The sequence below is a fragment of the Chrysemys picta genome, chromosome 2 (genome assembly GCF_011386835.1).
Source record: "Chrysemys picta bellii isolate R12L10 chromosome 2, ASM1138683v2, whole genome shotgun sequence".
Taxonomy (NCBI): domain Eukaryota; kingdom Metazoa; phylum Chordata; order Testudines; family Emydidae; genus Chrysemys; species Chrysemys picta.
The window spans coordinates 70785366-70805974 of NC_088792.1; the positions used below are offsets into that span (position 1 = coordinate 70785366).

General features: G+C 39.8%; 1 protein-coding gene across 2 annotated transcripts in view; it reads left to right on the top strand.

Moving 5' to 3' along the window:
* The window catches only part of KCNH8 (potassium voltage-gated channel subfamily H member 8), a 356652-nt gene extending 341889 nt beyond the window's left edge, over window positions 1–14763 (top strand). For both annotated transcript variants that reach the window (XM_008170570.3, XM_065583465.1), the window contains 2 exons: window positions 404–480; window positions 12813–14763. In XM_008170570.3, the coding sequence (XP_008168792.2) occupies window positions 404–480; window positions 12813–13520 (785 nt within the window). In that variant the 3' untranslated portion in view covers window positions 13521–14763. The remainder of the gene's footprint in view (window positions 1–403; window positions 481–12812) is intronic.
* The last annotated feature ends 5846 nt before the right edge of the window (window positions 14764–20609 follow it).

Genomic DNA, 20609 nt, shown 5'->3' on the forward strand with positions numbered 1-20609 from the left:
CATGCCCACATAATTATGTATCTCTTGCCTAAATGCTACTTGAAACTAATTCTTTTTGAAGGCAAAAACAACTGCATAATAGGGGTGTGGCAATTACATATGTGATTTTTTTTAATTGCTGAATTATCAGACTTAACGCCTTGACAGAAGTTCTATATCTTCTCACAGAGTAGGTCCCACACAGGAAGAGGCAGTGCAAACTTCCCATAATACCTCATTTACATCCTTCCTATGCATTTTACATTGACCATAGAAAGCCATTAAATGCTAATTTCATTTGCTCCCAACCAAACCTGAGGTCAGATTTAAAGCAGAGAACAAGTGAAATAGTCCCCTTACTAACTCCCTAAACCACCTGATAATGTATTTCTATAATTTACATATATGCATGGATTATTTACAGACTCTGAAGTTGGTGCTGCAGTGCTAGTTATCAAAGCAGAAGAAACCAAACAGCAGATCAGCAGGCTTAACCATGAGGTACGGAGATTTGTTTTATTCTGATTAACAACACTTTGCTTAATAACAACACGAGAAGAGCTGGGCAAAACCCCATGATGTTTAGGAATTTCACAATGTTTTGAATATGCAAAATTAGGAAGAGATTCCCAAATCATCTTACCTGTAATTTAAATACATTGTTTCTAATACCTTCCAAGAGTAATTCAAATAAACAAAGAAACATATTTTACCTAGTCTGTGCTATGTATTAGAGTTAACAAAGGGCTGGTCCACACTAACCCCCCACTTCGAACTAAGATACGCAACTTCAGCTACGTGAATAACGTAGCTGAAGTTGAAGTACCTTAGTTCGAACTTACCACGGGTCCAGACGCGGCAGGCAGGCTCCCCCGTCAACTGCACGTTCTCCTCTTGCAGAGCAGGAGTACCGGCGTTGACGGCGAGCACTTCCGGGATCGATTTATCGCGTCTAGACAAGACGTGATAAATCGATCCCAGAAAATCGATTGCTTACCACCAGACCCGGAGGCAAGTATAGACGTACCCCTAGTCTTGATGGTTCTTCTATCACAAGTAAGCAGCCTCTATATGGTGGGTGGGTGTGTATGTATAGATATACTGTTTTTTTCCCTATAAAATAGCTCTTTCTCCCTTCCCATGCTTTTTTTCGTTTGTCTCTGTTTCACTCTGTCTACTCTTATCACACGCCCCTCTATGGTTTTTTTTTTTGTTTTTTTTACAATCTCCTTTGAGCAAAATGCAAACCTAGTAATGTTTAAATTCATATAAAAAATTTAACCCATATTATCTGAGTAGATTCAAAATTAGGTAGGAAGCATTTGCCCATTCCCAATTAGGTAGCAGCGTTTTGCTGCTCAAGCCATTAGTCCTGTGGAATGTAGGAATTATATAGCATTTTGCTTTTTCAGATTATAATTTAGTTTTAAAGAAAGATAGTTCCTTATATCTGCCTAGCTTCCACCTATTCTGAATGCTCCACTAATACTGATATAAGTTATCACTTGGTTATTGGGTAAAATGAAAAGCATTAGAAAAATTATTCCCAGCAAGTATATGATACTGTGTCTTCACAATGGTCTTTCTAAAAATTCATGTCCATTATGTTTTCAGTCAAATAAAGTACTTCAGGTCATATGATGGAGGCATCAGTAGCAACTCCACAGTTAAAGTTGCACTGAGATTTGTACTTAAAGCAAGACTGTTTTACAATTAAATGGTTGCTTTTAGTTTCCCATTTATGGTTGAATTTTCTGTAAAATCTTTTTTTCTGAAAGATGTTATAAATTTGGTAAATGAAACTTTTAAGAATGAGCCCTTTTTTGAAATTTGGCCATAAGCCTTGCCTTTTTCTCTTCTCTCTCTCTCTCTCTCTGACTAACAAACTACTGTCACCACACATGGTAAATTTCTCTCTCTCACCCCACTCCTCCAATCTCACTGATTGGCCACTTCTCAAATTTTCACGCTTAAACCGCATATCCAGCTCAGCTGAAATCAGTTTAGACCAGCAAAAGGGGCTTTATACACCTTTATCTCCACCCCTAGGCCCTGTTTTGGGACTGGCTGGATGCAATTATAATGGAGATCTACATTAAAGCAGCTTCAGGAAAATGACTAGATATACCACAACTGGGACTGTGAAGAGGGGCCTAGAAGCAGTTGAGCTCCAAATCTGCCTTAGAAGTCCTTAGAGCCTCCTCCATAAACAGACTGGAAAATCCCATGGCTTGAGACAAGGCTCGCATGACCATCACTCGTCAGAGCTTTCTAGAAAGCTTGATGCAGAGAGCTCATACATATCCCAAGAGTGAGCATATGTACTGACAATACTCGAAGGAGAAATGTCACTTACTAGCATATGAGTGATGCTTTTGAAACTTTACCATAGCAGAAGTTAGGAAAGTAGTATTGACTCATTCCTTAACCTTGAGGAGCACAGATATTTTTCAGATCTGAGGCTATAAATAAGTATTGTATGATTATCATCAAGCAGCAGTTGAAAATATAGTACTATGTCAAGAACCTTTCAAGCAGAAACCTAATGGAATAAACAAACATTTTTTCTGCAGTGGCTTTGTGCCTGTCGTTGCTTTTCAGTGTAGTTCTATAAATCTTTTAGCACTGTGATACATTTAAACAATAGTAGAAAAGATGATATTTTTTCTAACATAAAATTAGTTTACCCTGTTAACACTGGACAAAAAAAACCAAACAGTTTCAGTGCTGATCCTCTTCTCACACTGCTGTGAAAAGGGAGTGAGTCCCTTAAAGTCAATGGGGTTACAGAGTGGGGAGAGAATTGTATCTAAACAAGGAATCCTTTATGCCTAATCCAGTTTCTAATTCTATATTAATTATTAAAATACAGATTAAATAAGTCTCCCAAATGGTCTGAAGTAAATAGGATGAAATTCAATAAGGACAAATGCAAAGTCCTTCATTTAGGAGCTGCACACATACAAAATGGGAAATGACTGCCTAGGAAGGAGTACTGTGAAAAGGGATCTGGGTGTTACAGTGGACCATAAGCTAAATATGAGTCAACAGTGTAACACTGTTGCAAAAAAAGCAAATATCATTCTGGGATGTGTTAGCAGGAGTATTGTAAATAAGACATGAGAAGTAATTTTTCCATTCTACTCCACGCTGATTTGGCCTCAACTGGAGTGTTGTGTCCAGTTCCGGGGTGCCACATTTCAGGACAGATGTGGACAAATTGGTGAAAGCCAGAGAAGAGCAATAAAAATGATTAAAGGTCTAGAAAACATGACCTGTGAGGGAAGATTTAAAAAAAAATGGTTTGTTTAGTTTGGAAAAGAGAAGACTGAGAGGGACCATAACAGTTTTCAAGTATGTAAAAAGGTTGTTACAAGGAAGAGGGAGAAAAATTGTTCTCCTTAACCCCTGAGGATAGGACAAGAAGCAATGGGTTTAAATTGCAGCAAGGGAGGTTTAGGTTGGGATATTAGGAAAAACTTCCTAACTGTCACGGTGGTTAAACACTGGAATAAATTGTGTAGGGAGGTTGTGGAATCTCCATCATTGGAGATTTTTAAGAGCAGGTTAGACAAACACCTGTCAGGGATGGTCTAGATAGTACTTAGTCCTGCCATGAGTGCAGGGAACTGGACTTGATGACCTCTTGAGGTCCTTTCCAGTCCTGTGATTCTAAGATGTTATTGCCCATAGCAATACCCTGTGCCATGATCCTGTCAGAATTCACATTTTCAGCACATCAGTAGGAGACCTTTTAAGGTGTTGCAGCAAAGTGTTCCAGGTGATTCAGAAAGTCAAGGAATTCTTTCCTTTTAGTCACTGCTGAGCTAATGACATCATGATGTCAAGGGACAATCTATGGCTACAGGTGCCCGCTTTCAGAAGAGATGTAAAACCAAGGATCTGAACATATGGTAATTACAAAGTGATATGGGATCTGTCAGAGAAGGGATGTTAACACCACTGTAGCCAAATTCCAGCTTCGTTCATTACATTCTGCCTCTCCAGTTCATTTTAATTGGATATGGAATTCTGCTTCATTTCCTGTCCTGTTGTGCAGTGCTCTTGCATCTTTGTTTATTACTGGAGATGACTGAATTAGAATGATAACTTTTTGTTACAAATATATGTATTACTATCGATTTGATCTTACTATGGATGAAAGGCACAAATCAATAAATTGAGCTTTACCTTGCATTAACTTATTTTTTTATATATATATCTATACACACAAAAATAAATTTAATACAAAAATTTTATCTGTAGAAAAATAAATTTAAGTTAATGCAAGGTCATTCTCATCACTTATCGAAGAGCTGCTCAGACAGCAGTAGAAAGGCAAAATTAAGAGAAACCTAGAAAACTGGGGGAGTAAGAGACAGTGAGGTGGGAGCAATGGTCTAAAAGCTGGGTAGAGGAAAAGCTTTTTAGTAGAGAAAGGTTACAGATACCTAGAAAGTAGCCAAAAAAGACAAATTAGTTTGGATAGAGAATATAAGAGACTATTTTAAGGTGGCACAATTTAGATTTAGTTAAGCAGGTAACATTCTGAGACGTATATATTCACTAACAGTAGATCCTTGCTATAATGCCCTTCACAATAGTGAACCTTGGCCTATAGCAAATGTGGTCCCTGAATTCCACCACCAGCACTGCCCGCTGTGGTGGGGGGCTGAGAGTTCCTCTGGTCCCAGGAGTACAAGGGTTTGGGGAACTTGACAGTTCCTCCAGCCTGGAGCCATGGCGGGAGGCTGACGGGTCCTCCGGCCCCAGATCCACCACTTGGGCAGAGACGCTCACCGCTCATTGAGCTGGTTTTATGTCGTTGATGGGAAAGCTCTCTCCTGTCAGCATAACATGGCTACATGAGCGCTCTTACAGTGGCACAGCTGTATTGGTACAGATGTGCCACTGTAAGCTTTAGTGTACACATGACCTAAGGCAGGGTTACAACTCCCTCCTGCTTGAATGGGCCATCACTGAGACGTATGATTTCATGATGACTTTTACTTCAAGTCCATAAAGCATCCTTTCTCCATAAATACATTATTCCTTAAATGTTACCCATACATATATCTCACAATGATTATGAATCTTGACAAGTTACATGCTTTCTTTTGAACCCATAACAAAGTTCAAAAAAGAACTAGATAAATTCGTGGAGTATATGTCCATCAATGGCTATTAGGCAGGATGGGCAGGAATGGTATCCCTAGCCTCTCTTTGCCAGAAGCTGGGAATGAGCAACAGGGGATCACTTGATGATTACCTGTTCTGTTCATTCCCTCTGGGGCACCTGGCCACTGTTGGAAGACAGGATACTGGGCTAGATGGACCTTTGGTCTGACCCAGTAGGGCTGTTCTTATGTACCTTCCATGTTAAATATCCTGTAAGACACATGTCTGGTGGTGTGAGTTTGTCAGGCCAGCACATCCCTCAGCCCACGCCGCTTCCCGCAGCCCCCATTGGCCAGGGACGGCGAACCGCGACCAGTGGGAGCTGCGATCAGCCAAACCTGTGGATGCTGCAGGTAAACAAACCGTCCTGGCCCGCCAACGGATTTCCATGACGGGCCGTGTGCCAAAGGTTGCCAATCCCTGATTTAACACATCAAGTACGTGCGTTATTATTAAATGCAAAAAAGCTACATTAATGCAATACTAAGTTTGCATAATTAAAGTCACAAGGTCAAGAAAAACAAAACATTAAAGTTCGTAGAGCATTATCTTTGTGCATAATGGGACAGATTATCAGCTGGTGTAACATCGGCATAAATCTATTTGAAATCTCAGAATCTCTCCCTGTGTTATGGTGTACATTTTACAACATAAATATATTTTAACCAGCATAACAACAACAGAAATAATGCTATTTATTTGCTGGATAGTCAAGTTCCTAACAATCTTGGTGTTCATTAAATAACAAACCTGTGAATGAGAAAGGACTAAAACTTTAATAAAACAAACTGGAGAGTATCTCTGGTGAACTGCTGCGCACAGCCATGCAGTGTTCCCGACCCCCTGCCTCCAGGGCACATCTCCAAATTCCTATGTTCATCATACTGTCCTTTATGAGGGAGTCTCTTTAAATTATAATCTTTTACAAATATATCTCTACAAAGTGAACATTTTTGGAACCTTAAATGCTACATTTAAGTGATGCGACCACTTTTGGAAAATTTAATCATAAGACCCTAGGTTACTTTAATTTTTTTTTTTTTTTTTGCATTTAGTTTCCTTGGTTTTTTAACATAAAAGGAAAAAACAGAGGTACTTGTGCTTAATAATATTTGTATGTGTATATGTGTGTGTGTGTGTGTGTGTGTGTGTGTATATGTGTGTGTGTGTGTGTGTGTAGTTCACAACTCACTTAAGAAAATGAAGTGTCTCTACCCTTGCTGCTGTTGCTCTGGAGATGGTTTTCTACCATTTTACATTTTGATAGGCATAGAGTACCACCACAAAGACGTTTGTTTTTGATTAGCATTTGCAGGATATTAGAGAATGCAACAAAAGTAGCAAATACCCTAAAATCTCAGCCCCTTCCCATGCTGATTTCCTTGTGAAGCCAGGCAGGGGAGATGTGGCAAAACCTGGACATGAGGGCCTGAATGCAACAGAAGAAATGGGGTTCTTTTGCATCATGGAAGAGGATTCCTGGACCTCATGCAGAGAGTCTCATCAGGTGTTCACTGGGGAGTAAAGCCACAGGCGTGAGTCTGTGACTATAACTGGATCCATGGGCCAGTTCCTCCGCACACAATTTTCTCTTTTGAAAAAGTGGAAATACAGGAGAACAGCAAGGTGACCTTTTTCCTCTATGAAATTTGGTGCAGAAAGAGAGAACCCAGTGCTATTCAGACCTGAGTGGAAAGAAGCCTGAGGGAGACAATTGGGCTAAATGTGAGTTTGGCACTGAAGGGAGGGGGGGCACTCAATGGTGAGTGCAGTACAGATAGATATAAGGATAGCATGGTGGAAATGGCTCTGAACTGGATGCCCCAATCCTCTGGCTCAGCACTGGTGGAGACCAGAGTCAAACAGAGGGACATATTCCCCTCAGCTAGGAGTCACCTTCCTGTAAATTAGAGGAAGCTGATCGTTCCTCATGCATCCATGAGTTGTAGGACATAGTTGTGAGACAGGCTATAGCAACTGGCGATTCATTCATTAAAACTATCAGTAGCTGGATATGTGGTGACCATTTGGCAATTTACCTATCAAGTGTGAATGAGGTAGATCTCATGAGACATCTAGCCAAAGTTTTAGTTAAGTCGGGGTGGAGTTCATGGTCACAGGACATGCTGGTAACTGGCATAGGGAAGTGTAGGAAAGAGGTCCTGGAAGCTAAACTTAGAATAAAGGGGAGGGGAGCATATATCCAGGACATCTCTAGTAGCTTCCTCTGATGTGATTTGGCTCCATATGCAGAGCCAACTAGATGGGGAACCTCAAGCTCTCAACTGTAGATGACAAGGTGGTTGTTTAAAGAGAAGGGCATTACATTTATTAGAGATTGAAGCACTTTGAGTGGGTGGGGGGGGGAGGAAGGTAAAACTGAGCTGAAAGAGGTGGGCTCAACCTTAACCAAAGAGGAACAAGACTGTTGCATGGAGATTTCAAGTTTCATGACTTATTTCATCTAGGAGCTGGCAGAAAACTGCCAGATGAGGAGGAGCTCACAGGTCACATACAGACACGGGCTAGAGAGGTCAGTGATGCAAAGTTAACTGTATTTGGTAGTAAAAGTCAGGATAGAAATTACAGCTGAGCTGGAGGAGGGACAGATTGAAATCGCAGAGATACATTCTAGGAAAGTACCTGCAAGTACTTAATTAAAAACCATCAGGATTATGTTTCCGTAAACATGGTGCTCATGAAAGGGCCAGACAGGCAGATAGCCACTGAACAGGTGTACCAGAGGAAGGATCAATGACAGCATCCCCACACTGATCTGCCACTATGCTTTATTCTAAGTTGGAGTGGCCACCAGTTCAGTTTACGCATCCATTCAACCATTGCTCTATCGGCTGAAACTACCAAAAGGGGAGACAATTAACACTACGTGTGGTTTTGTTTTTTGTGATGGACACACATCGACCATAAGAGGAAAAGAACTGAAATGAGATGACTGTTTCAATTGGGCTACTCCATAGAACTGTGTGATGAAAGTCTTCTATAAAAGGGAATTATCTTAGGTATTTGAAATTTGGATTTGTTCTGTCTCAGAACAAAAAGCAAACATTTCAAAAAATTTCAAAAGGGAAATCCCCAGGGTTCCCGACTCACAGACAGTCTGCCTGGCTAGCTGTCATGGGCCCTGGAAGCCCCGGTCTTGGAGCCAGTCCACTTAGTTGACTACCCTGGGACCATAGACCCTAGAAACCAAGGCTTGTGAGCTGACAAGAAATGAGACAAATTTCAAAAGATTCTGTCAGAACCCAGCCTGGTTACAAGAGAAGACAGATGCTGCACCTCTGGAACAGTGTCAGCCAACTCCTCTGCTTTGTCAAACGCTAAGCTAACTTCTTCATTTTCTGTGGCATTCAGAAGGGAGGGATGGGAGACAGATGCTAGGGTGAGATAGGTGATCACGAGGGTGATAAAATACTGAAGGGAAATCAGAATTAAACCAGAACATTTGATCAAGAAATTGGAGGCTAACAAGACTCAAGGGCCAGATAGGAATGGCTATTAACATTTAAAAGTGTTAGTAATAATCGTCAGCTGACATTTATATAGAGCTGTTCACCAAAAAGGGCATTCAAATTTTCCCTAACGAAATGAATTTACTTGCTGTTGAAGTGCAGGGTCAAACAAGGCATCGTTACCCCAAAAATCAGACCTAAGGCATCCCATTTTCCTTGCTTCAGCTAATGGTGACAGATCAGCACTACTGATGCTGGACAGCGCCTAGTGCTGAACAGTATTTTCAACACGCAGAGCAGCTGGAAAACCCTTTGTATCAGCATCTAACAGTATGTACACATCAACAGTCTAGTACTGGCAGTAAAGAAAAGCTTTCTAGCCCATTGAAGTTGCAGGAGCGATTTGGATAATTACACTCTGCCCCAGCCAAACTTAAGGTTGGCCATGACACCAGAAAGTGTCATGGAATCTATAATAACCACAAATGGCCAAAGCCTCATCTATTACATCTCATCTGAAAGACAGGAGAGACTGTTATGTTGGCAGATACTAATGCCATGCGAGAGCATTGCTGCAGAACTGTCTCAAACAGAAAGTTGCCCCTCACGAACTCACACCATTTCTGCTGCACTCTTTGGTTCCTCTTGGTTTTTCCCCATATCAGAAAACATTGCAGAATTCTGCAGTAACTATTCCAAATTTGGCATCTTATAGTAGCTTTACAGCACTCGGGTGGTTTGTTGCTGTAGATGCTCTATTTTTATAAAGGTCTCCCATCCAAACTGATCAGGCCCAACCTTCTGTAGTTTATGGACTCCAATAATTTTAGCAGCCCAATATTACATGCCAACAGGGAAGATGCAGAAAATGTCAGACCTACTGTGTAAACTCGATGTCAGCAGTGAACAAATTACAAATTCCTAATTTAACAAAGGAAGTCTCTGCTCTGATTTTACCAACAGGAGATTATGCCTAACGAAATTTGTTGCAGAAGTAATACCCAAAAGCTCTGAAACTACTTATGCTACAGAGACCTATTTAGAAGCACATACAAGGCTAATCTATCAATGAATGTTGCTGTATAGGGAAAAAGCTACTTATCAAAAAATGTAGAAAGAAGTGGCTCATATATCAAAGATACTTGTGTTCTGAAACAGCTTGTTATGCTAGGTCAGACCTGTCACAAGGATTAATATTAGGACTGATTTTTTCCCCCTTTATTTCAATGAACTGGGAGGAGGGACATGCTAGAGAATAATAAAATAAAAAATGCTGTTGGAAGGGGAAGAGGAAAAGTTGAAACCAAGATTAAGAAGAAATATAATTCTAGATGTTGTCTTATAGCCTCTGAAGTTCAAGCAACCTATGTTCACATAAGGGGAAATTAAACTCCTTACCCACAGCCGTGAACAAAGCCCTAGTAATGGGGCTGTGAGTTGGGAACTCAGCAGGGTATAAGGAGCAAAATTCATCCCTGAGCAGGTGCTGACCCTGCTTCCCCCTCAATGGCTGCTACCACTATCCACCAGCTAAAGTAGAGGACCCATGGCCTCCTCACCCACCACTTCCCAGTATTCCCTGCCATACCCACATATTTGGAAGCAGGTTGTGTACCAGCTCATGGTTGCAAAAGAAGTCCAGGAGCCACTGAAGGGCTGCTTTCTTCCAGATCTACAGAAAACCCAGACAATCCTTTGGAGGTCTGCATCACAAAGGGGCTTTTCATGGGTGCTCTTTTCACAGGTGAATTTGATTCATTAACCTAGTTCTACCACATATCCTGTGGGCTTTCATCCCTCACATTCTCTCTGAAATTCAAGCAGATCTGTTTTATACCTGAGCAGCCTATCAACTCTCTGTTGAACCTTGTTATATGTTGATGTAAAGCTGCCAGAGAAGCCATTTGCAATGCAGGCCAAGTTTTTTATTGGTTGTACAAAACTCAATTAGGCTACATATCCTTGACTTTTAGCTACTAGTACCTTATTAATTAACTATATACACACACACACACACACACACAAACAATTAGGTCATTCATTTAACAAATCTGACAGCTGTCAGACTAGACTCTCCTCTACTTCTGACCAGTTCTTATTTCCCATCAAGCAGAATCATAAAAGCAAAGAGCCTCCCTTTTTAAAATGGAAATGTGATCACTACAAAAAATATAAAATGCAGAGGAAGGACTTAACCTAAATATGCTTTGTACTTTCCTTCCAAATTTCCTATGCTCCTACATCTTGTAGCTGTAGAAAAAGTACAGTGGATGATCCTAATACTGCCAAAGCCAGCCTGAAGTGCCCTCTTCAATGGATTTCCTGTAACTGTCTTCACAATGGTGAAGATTGTATTTCTGGTTATAAAAAAGTTAAGTTGCATAAGTCACCTAACTAATTCATGGTCTCTTTAGTTTGGGGCAAAGCAAGTACAGCTAGATTATCCTTTTCTATTTTTGACAGGTGGGTGTATCCTTCTGAAAAGAAATGTGCAGTCATGTCTTGCTTTCAACAGATTACTTCCACTAACATCACTTTGATGAATTGTGTGTGTTTATTTCCACAGGCATAATGACAATAATCTGATATAAAATAGATTGATTAACTGACACTGGTGGCAAAGCCAAGTTCATATTTTCCCCCTCAGCGTGTTCATTTCCCTTTATTATTAAAAATAAAGACCTAGCTTTAACTCCCTAAAAATCTTTCCCTTAAAAAAATACTAACAAAACATGAATTGGTCCTTTCATTGCTTGCCTTAAGCTTTTAATTTTCCTAATGAATGTCTTTACCTCCGAACATCACCATATTTGCCAAAAGAAGCTTATTAACCTGTAGGCCTGATTCTGCTCACAACGGGAGTTTTGGATGGATGTGCCCTATATTTCTATTAGATGTTCTCAAGTAATATTAATCTGTTATTATCAACAACTTCAATAAGGTGCATTACCTCTTAATGAACGGAAAAGAAACATTAAATTGAAAACATGATTAACACTTGGTGATGCCCTAGAATAATCTCTCTCATCAAATGCCATCTCTGGCAAAGGCCCCTTTTCATCAACATTTCCCAAACAAAAGCTGTGACTACAGCTGTGCAAACATTTCCAATGAAACATGCAGCTACACTAAACCCATGTTTTGGAGTTTGGATTCCAATTTGTAACTCAGGCTTAACTTCATTAAATAATTTGTTAAATTTCCTGAACCTTTATCTCAAATTTGGGTATAGTCTATAGCAAACCTAGGCCTGTTATATATAGCAAGCCATTACTGAGCATTCTTAGAGACAGGCCTAATTTTTTTAGAAGTGACTAGGGCGTTTCAGTGCCTCTATTTTTTGGGTACCAATTTGAGCTACCTTGAAGAAGAGATCTGCTTTTCGGAGAGCCAGGCACTCAGCACTTTCTAAAGCTCAAGGAACCTTGAAGACATCTGAAATTGGGAACTAAATAACTGACACTTAAAATCATTAGTCACTGCTTAAAATTTAGATCATGGATTTCTTTATAGTTAAAATGAAGAAGGTAACACCATTTCTTGCATAGATCTTTGTATACATTTTCAAAAGGATTCATCTCGGCAGCCTTCATCAGTATTAATATTTCCATATCATTCATGTTTATATTTCAGACTTTTTCTCTTCCTTTTTTTTTAAAATGTAACCAGGAATGTTTTAATCTTTGCTGTTAGAAGGATATTGTTGCCACAAGAAATCATTTCCGCTCCCCGCCTCCGGTTTGAACCTGCAGCCATTTTTATATGTGGAACTTGTTTAAAAGCAATTGGAGTTTTCAGTGTGAACAGATTCCAGAATCTGCTTTTATTGGGTTTGTCTATTTTAAGCTAGATCTATTTTTCACCTGATCTCACTGTTACATTTGCTTTTTATGTTTCAGTATTAGTGAAGGAAGTAAGCAATACATATAATAAAATGTATGTGTATAACGTAAGGAGATGCAAACTAAAATGGAAGGACTGTTTCCAATACATCACTTCTCTGCTTAGTTAAATGATATTTCTTTCTAAGCAAAGATACTGTATGAGACTAGGCTGATACCTTTATAAAAGAGTGCCTTTCATCAAGCCAGAAAAGGAAATTACAGTGTATTTCAGATGTGTTTGTAAACCATTTATCTACACATACTATATACTTTAACTTACTTTTTTGCCTTGCCTCGGCAGGTCGCTACTTTAACTCAAGAGGTCTCACAATTAAGAAAGGACATGAAGAACGTGATGCATCTTCTGGAAAACTTATTGACATCACAGAAGCCTCCAGGGTTCTGTGCAGTGCATGGCACATCTGTGAGTCCTACATTGGAAAGCTTACAGCCTAGAATGACTTGGACTACACATCAACCTTGTATGCATATGCAAGCTGGGAATATTACTTGCACCAAAGCACAACTTTGCCATGGTAACACGACTCCTGACATTTGGCACAGGGATCCATCTTCTGTAGGGAGCAGTCCCCAAAGAACTGAATCCCATGTTCAAAATTCTATGGACAGTGAATTTTATTATACTTCAGGCCTTGAATATTCACCTTCCTGCTATCAGGTAAATCAGAAGGATAATTTGCAGTTTTTAAGATGCACCTCTCCATATTCAGATACTACCTTGACTCCTCTTCAGTCTATTTCTGCAACTCTTTCTTCCTCAGCATCCTCCTCCTCAGAGACTTCACTGCACCTTGTGCTCCCCAGCAGATCTGAGGAAAGTAGCTTTAGCCCAGGAGCAGTCAGTTCACTAAGCTTTGAGAACTTGCCAGGATCTTGGGACCTTGAAGGAAAAACAGGAGCAGTTTCTGCACAAACCTCTGAAGATTTCCCACTAGATGTTGTGACAAGCACAATGGATATTAAAGATAACCAAGCCATAAATGTATAACGATAGACCAATAAGTGGTATTCAAAGCATGTTCCACAGCTGCCAGTTTAAAACTTAACCAGTACTGCATGACTGCTTTGTATTGCCTTTTCTCTGGTCATCATGGAGACTTGCTAACATGAAAAAATCAGATTTTTAGAAAGCAAGTGGATATGATAAGATATAACCAGTTCATACAGTAGGAAACAATTTCTAGATTCTAGAAGCATGTTGAAAAGCATTTTGTATACACAGATATAACTTATGGTCTGTTTGGCAGACTTTTGTGATAGTCCAAAAGACCCTGAGGGTCAGAGCAGCTGGAAGTCTAGGACAAAAGAACTGTCATCGGAGGTTTTTGTTGCTTGAAGCAAAGGCTTTTCCTGAGTGCCTGATTGTTGTTCTCAAACAATATCCGTGGCACTGTTTGCTTCAGGTGATCATGGCTCCTGCTGGTTTATTTGTCAGTTCCGTGAAGGCAATGGGGCAATTATCGCTGCATGTCATCTCCTAGACAATCAACCAAATAGAATTGGTAGAGAGTGGTTAGTAGTCGCATGGTATTTGTCATGTAAATGAAACCTCTTTATTTATCAACAAATACTATTTTTATATACTTGGTATGAAATCTGTACCTGGAACTATTTAAAATATTTATAAGAAGAATAAGGATTTCTTTTCATTTTGTAAAAGCTTGCAGTTTTAACAAGAAATGCACTATCATCATGTAGTAGATCAAACTATTTATTGTTAAGACTATGTAGTTTAAAACTGGATCCCCCTTTATCTGCATGCTGTTTGCAATGAATGTATCCATGCTGGAGGAATAAAAATAAAAGGTAATATTTTATTTAAAAAAATAAAAACCTGGAATGTCAAGTCAGATATTAGTATTTTAACCTGTGAACTGTGCTATGCTAATGATATTCAGTGCCCTAGTTTTGTCTTATAGCATTGTATTATCACCTCTATTGTTAAAACTGGTTCAGCGCTTCAATATAATCTCTATTTTCAGGGGGTTAATACCTTTTGGCCAACAAAATTCAATGAGAACTGAAAATTGGCAGGTAGAATTGTAAATTAAGAGCAATATTTTTTAAACAAATTTAAAAAAATATTTAGGCTATTTTAATCAGCAAGAAAAGAAGGAGTGAATAATAATCTTGAACTGTTATATTTATCTATTGGTTTGTACTTGTATACCTAAAAATAGCTTTGATCTTTAGAAAAAATTAAATTTGGCAAGTGATTTTGTCCATAAAATTGTTTAATTGCTTTTGGTATTTTCAAACAATATTTTTTTAATGCTCAATATATTAACACTTTGAATAGTGACTGTGCATGCATAGCAACTACTTTTCATGGAGATTTTTATATGAAATTTTAAGATGAATAGTATATACCATAAGTACATGTTCATAGCAAATCTACGTAATTATACATCCTTTATAACCTTAGATTATTTTTAAATAAGGAAAAAATACTGTGAAATTATTTTTAAAAAATAATGCATCAAATCCAGCAATCCTTATCAAGATGAAACTCCCATTGACTTCACGTTTAATCACAATTTTGATTTCACTGGGAGTTTTATTTGAGTAAGAACCTCAGGCCTGAGTCCAGTGTTAAGGTTTTGATGCGCTAGGGAGCACAACTTCACCCTGATACTCTGTGTTTAACTCACATCATTCCACATTATTAATCTCGCTGGTGTAAATTCAGAACAAAGAGTCAGCATTTAATTTTGAACGGCTTGACTTTTGTCAGTGTCAGACCTTTAACATGATTGTTTCTAAGTAGTTTTTTCTATTGAAATATTGGGTTAATTTGAAGTTAAATACAGAAGCAAGCATGAAATGAGCTACATGTAGAACAGATTAGATAGAGAGAGAGAGAGAGAGAGAGAGAGAGAGAGAGAGAGAGAGAATAAGGTAATTGGTAGAATATATAATAATGTATGTCTACAGCATTTTGTGGGACTAGATTATCCCATTCTTTGACAATGCCCATAGAAATATAACTTACTTCAAAAATTCTTTAAGGCTTTTATGCAGAGGAAGGAAAGGGGAGAGATTTTAAGACCGCAGTCCCACAACAGACTGATAGTAGCATGGGCCAGTGCTATTTAGATCAGCCTTAACATCAGTAGAAATTTGCTACTACTTTAATTCACCCCATCCCCCAGCTCCCTACAGCCAGCCATACATATGATTTGTAGCAGAGTCCTTAGAATACACTGTTCACACAGAGCAGCTATCACTGACTTAGGAGCTCGCAACATAGCTGCCCCACATCTTAATTCTTCACTCTTTTGTTCCCCTTCATGCTGCATAAGGAGAACGGAGCACTAGACCCACTGTTCAAAATAGGCACATTTCATTTCTACAATAGTTTGTCCAGTATTTGAAAAGTTCCATTTATCCTGTACCCCAGTCACTGATTCACAGCACAGATACACTGCCTTCGCAGTTCCTATCAACATCACCTGAGTCCAATTACAGATTCAAGACAGTCTTGCCTCTTTCATTTTATAAGTGTGTAGATATATATATATATATACACACACACACACACTGTAGAATGCAAAGTCGAGGAGTTCTGCATAATTAGCAGGGTTTCACTACTGTGCATTGGACTCCAGCAAGATAAGGGAATGCAAGTGCAACAACTGAAAGCAAATGAAACTCAGCAGATCTGTCACAAGCTACTCTTTGTTTCTGAAGATGTAAAATGTATCACAAACAAAGCTGACAAACATTAGTTCTCAAACCAGGGCTGGCATTAGACTTGCTAGGGCCCAGGGCTGAAGCCTGAGCCCCACCGCCAGGCTGAAGCCAAAGCCCAAGGGCTTGAGCTGTGGGTGGTGGGGCTTGGGCTTGGGTTTTGACTTCAGCCCCACCACTTGGAGCATCCTCGCTCAGGCTACTGCCTCACTGCCTGAGGCTGAAGCTCTCGGGCTACAGTTACAGCCCGGCATGGAGGGTGAGGGTTATGTAATTTTTGTTGTCAGAAGCGGGTCATGGTCTAATGAAGATTGAGAACCACTAGTTCCATTATCCTGATAATAATACCAAAGAACTTGTTTTAGCATGACCTAGACAGCAAAGAGCAGTGTTGAACTGGTGGGGATAATGCCCCCAGGGAAAGGCTAGAGGATGGACCATTTGGTGCATGATAAGTAACCAGAAATAATTCCAGTGTGAGACTAACCTAGGGAAATAGAAAAGTGTAATTAGAAGGGTGTTTCAAGCGTGATGTCACTTATACAGTGATTGAAATTTGTATTATTAAAAAAAAGCAAGAAAAGACTTGCATATCAAGCAGGGTTTATTCTGGAAATGTTTGGAATTGAGACATTGTCCCACCAAAGACAAAACAAAATAGGGGTTAAAATGTGAAAATATTGGACATGGCCAAATCTGATGGGCCAAACCTTTTGGAATGGAGCAGGAGTCCTAGCTGCCAGGTACTGTTAGCACAAATGGAGTAGTTCTATGGACAGGGTCACCCTAGGCATTTATTACTATTAAACACCCTTCTAAAGCACCTGTCACTGTAATAGCCAAATGCTCTCCTAATCTAGGGTTGCCAACCCTTCAAGATTGGCCTGGAGTCTCCAGGAATTAAAGATTAATCTTTATTAAAGATTATGTCATGTGATGAAATCTCCAGGAATACAGCCAACCAAAATTGGCAACCCTATTAGGTGCTCAAGATGGATTTCAGTGCTAGTGTTCCTAAATTTTCTCTTCCAACTTCAGCAGTTTATTGTAACTTTTTTTTGCACTAAACTTTACAAAAATAAAATAATTCAAATCTATTTTGTCTTATGTTTGTTCTTCATTCTCTCTTCCCCTCACTTCATTTTTTTCTTACACTTTTTATGCTTGTTGTTTTCATCTCTTTTAGTGACTTCCCCATACTCTTATTTTTCTATACAATACAATAATTCTTCCCTCACTATTATTCAGCTTCTTGTGTTCTGCCCTTCAGTCATTCTCGTATTACCCTTTTTCCTGTCTCACACATCCCCTCACACTCTCCCATCATTCTTCCTCACTCATTTAAATCAGACATATTTTCCTGTTTTCCCCAAGTCTGTTAATTTAAACAATTCTCTCTGTAACAGTCACCACTGAAGAAAGTGGATACGGACCCTAGTCATGTGATAGGCCAAAGTTTATAATCCTATGTCATATAGCAAGGTCCAGGAGATAAACCATGGGTCTCTTAAAGCAGCCCTTTTACAGGTCACCTATGCATTATATTGGGTTCTTGCCACATTTATTCCAAACAAATCTGGTCTTTGCCATTTGTTCACCATTGCATTCTATCTTCAAGCCTTAGTATGCATTTTTAAAGAGATGCACTTATGTTGTTTCACTAGTTATTAACATATTAATTAAGCAAACAGTTTTCACTAGCCCTGCAAATACCCATTGATATTTGCAAAGCCCAACTCCATTTCTTGCAATACCCTTGTTTTGGCCTGGCTATCACTTAACTGCCACAAATAATTTGGCCTCTAATTAGTCCATTTGTTAACTGTGCACAAGATTTAATTTTATTAGGCATGTCTGTAACATACTAGTCAATTGTCTCAGTTGTTCCTTGTTTAAAAAAAAAAAGTGTCTTTCCTGAGTGACATTCTTGGCTGGATCAATGTATTGACATTTTAAATGTCTTTGTCTAGCAGTTTGTCCTGTGCATATTTTTAGTGGAATGTACTGTAGATCTTCAATCCTCTAGCCCTACCATGTAGGAGTGTGCAGGATTCACCTTCTACAGGTTCTCTTCAATACCATTTGCTTCCAAAAACAAATATGTGCAGTTGGTTCACCCATCTCCTTCTATGTTATGGAGTTCAGGGGATGGCATTTGCTCCATTTTTGCCAAAGATTTAAATTTTTTTTCTGCCACCTTATCTTAAAACACCAGTCGTTTACTGCATATTTTTTTCTCTTTTTCTGCCGTGCGGAGAGAACCTCACATAGTAGAGATCACTGACTGCAGCAGCTATGGTCACACTCACGTTAAACTCAGTTTTCCCTCTCAAACAAAAATATCAACTCCGCCTTCTCAAACAAAGTCCCCCAACACAGGAAATGATCTACCCCAAACAAATCAAAGAATCCCTCCTAATTGATATCTCCCCTAAGAAGCAAGTGCCCCGAAAACAAAGGATCACTCCCAAATTAAGCGAACAATCCGCAAACAAAAAAATCAGTCTAATCCCACCAAAGCAAAAATCATTTAAAAAAATCCTAAAACAAAAATCATTCTCCCCTGCCCTCAATTACTTTGACTTCCTCTGTACTTTGTTTAGGGTGACCAGACAGCAAATGTGAAAAATCGGGACGGGGTGGTGGGTAATAGGAACCTATATAAGAAAAAGACCCAAAAATCGGGACATCTGGTCACCCTAACTTTGTTGAAGGCTTTCCTTCACAGTTGGCTTGCATTCTGTCTACCAGACAGCCCTCCAACCAGCCTTGTTTGCTAACAAAGAGGTGTGGCTTCTGGTTAGAGCTGCACCAGGACCAGATGTTTCAGGTTGCTCTCCAATCCGGGGGGCATGTTTTCGACTAAACAAAATGTTTTATTCAACCCAAAACAAACTGTTTCATTTAGTTTAAGCTGAATGCTTTTTAAATAAAATTGAAGCAGATTTACAAACACAGTCATTTTGAATTAAAAAAGAAACCAAAACATTTGGTTTTGAAAATGTCAGGACACAATGTTTTGGTTGTTTTGGAATGTGTGAGATTGTTTTTCCAACTGAAACAATTTGGCAAATCCCAGAAGTTTTGCTTCACCTGAATCTGCATTTTTCAGCAAAAGAAAGTTTTGTCCAAAACAATTTCACCCATCTCTAAGGCTGGTGGCTGCCCTCCTCCTACGTCCTTCAGCTCAGGTGAGTCCTCTGTCCCACTACTGTGGCCTCACAGGAAGCAATGACAGCACCACTCAGTAGTGCGAACACCACTGAAAGAGGGCAGCAGCTTTCTGCTTCAAAGACACAGAGATGGCTGCAAGGGAGCTCCAAGCAGAGGGGAGAGCCTGTCAGTTTCAAGGGCATAGGGTTGCCAGGTTTACATGGACGTAATTCCTGGAGACTGCAGGACAATCCTAGAAAGTTGGCAACCCTAGGCACAGGCCACTCATTAACAGCACAAGAGGATTTTATTTTGGTAACTTTAACCTGTGCTTAGGTTGGCCAGGGATCTTCCAGGAGCCTTCCCAGTATCCCTACAGGCCAGTCTGATTATTTAAAACAGAAGACTGGTTTCAATCGGAAGGAATGCCACTGCTTCTGGGAGCCGCGCGGAGCCACTGCACGCACAGAGCGGGGCAAGCCCCTGACCCTGCTCCCTGGCTGAAGCGCCAGACTGGGGCAAGTCCCGGACCCCGTTCCTGGTGGGAGCTCGGGGCCAGATTAAAACATCTGAAGGACTGGATGCGGCCCCTGGGCCATAGTTTGTCCACCCCTGCTATAGGTAGAATAAGACCTAAGGAATTCCAGTTTGACAGCTTCATCGTGCCAAATGCTAGAGCATCTGGTTTCCTATTCCAAAGCCTTTGCACAGTAGGCTTCGATTTATTACAAACTCCCCAATAATTCTTGTGTAAAAGAAAAATTACCAAGGTTATTAAAAAAAAGGCGAGATGTAAGCCACCCACTTGCAGAGCAGCCACCAAGAAAAGAAACTAACTGGGCTGCAACCATTGATTATTTAGGTAAACATATTGATCACTTTTCTGACTGAAGGAAGTGTAAAAACAGATCATAAGAGCGCATGTGCGTGTACACGTACACACACACACACACACACACACACACACACACACACACACACACACAGGCTGCAATCACAAGACCCGGGCATGTTTCATTTTCAGTAAAAATGAAATGTATGAATTTAAAAGAATATTGCCCTACCCCAGGGCCATAACATACCTTCTTTGTTAAGCATAACTCATCACTCACTTCAACAGGGAGTTGTGCTTAGAAATGAATGGCATCATCTGGGCCCTAGGTTAGTTATTTGCATTACTGTAATGCCTGAAGGCCCCAACAGAGGCCATTGCCTCACTGTGTTAGGTGCTGTA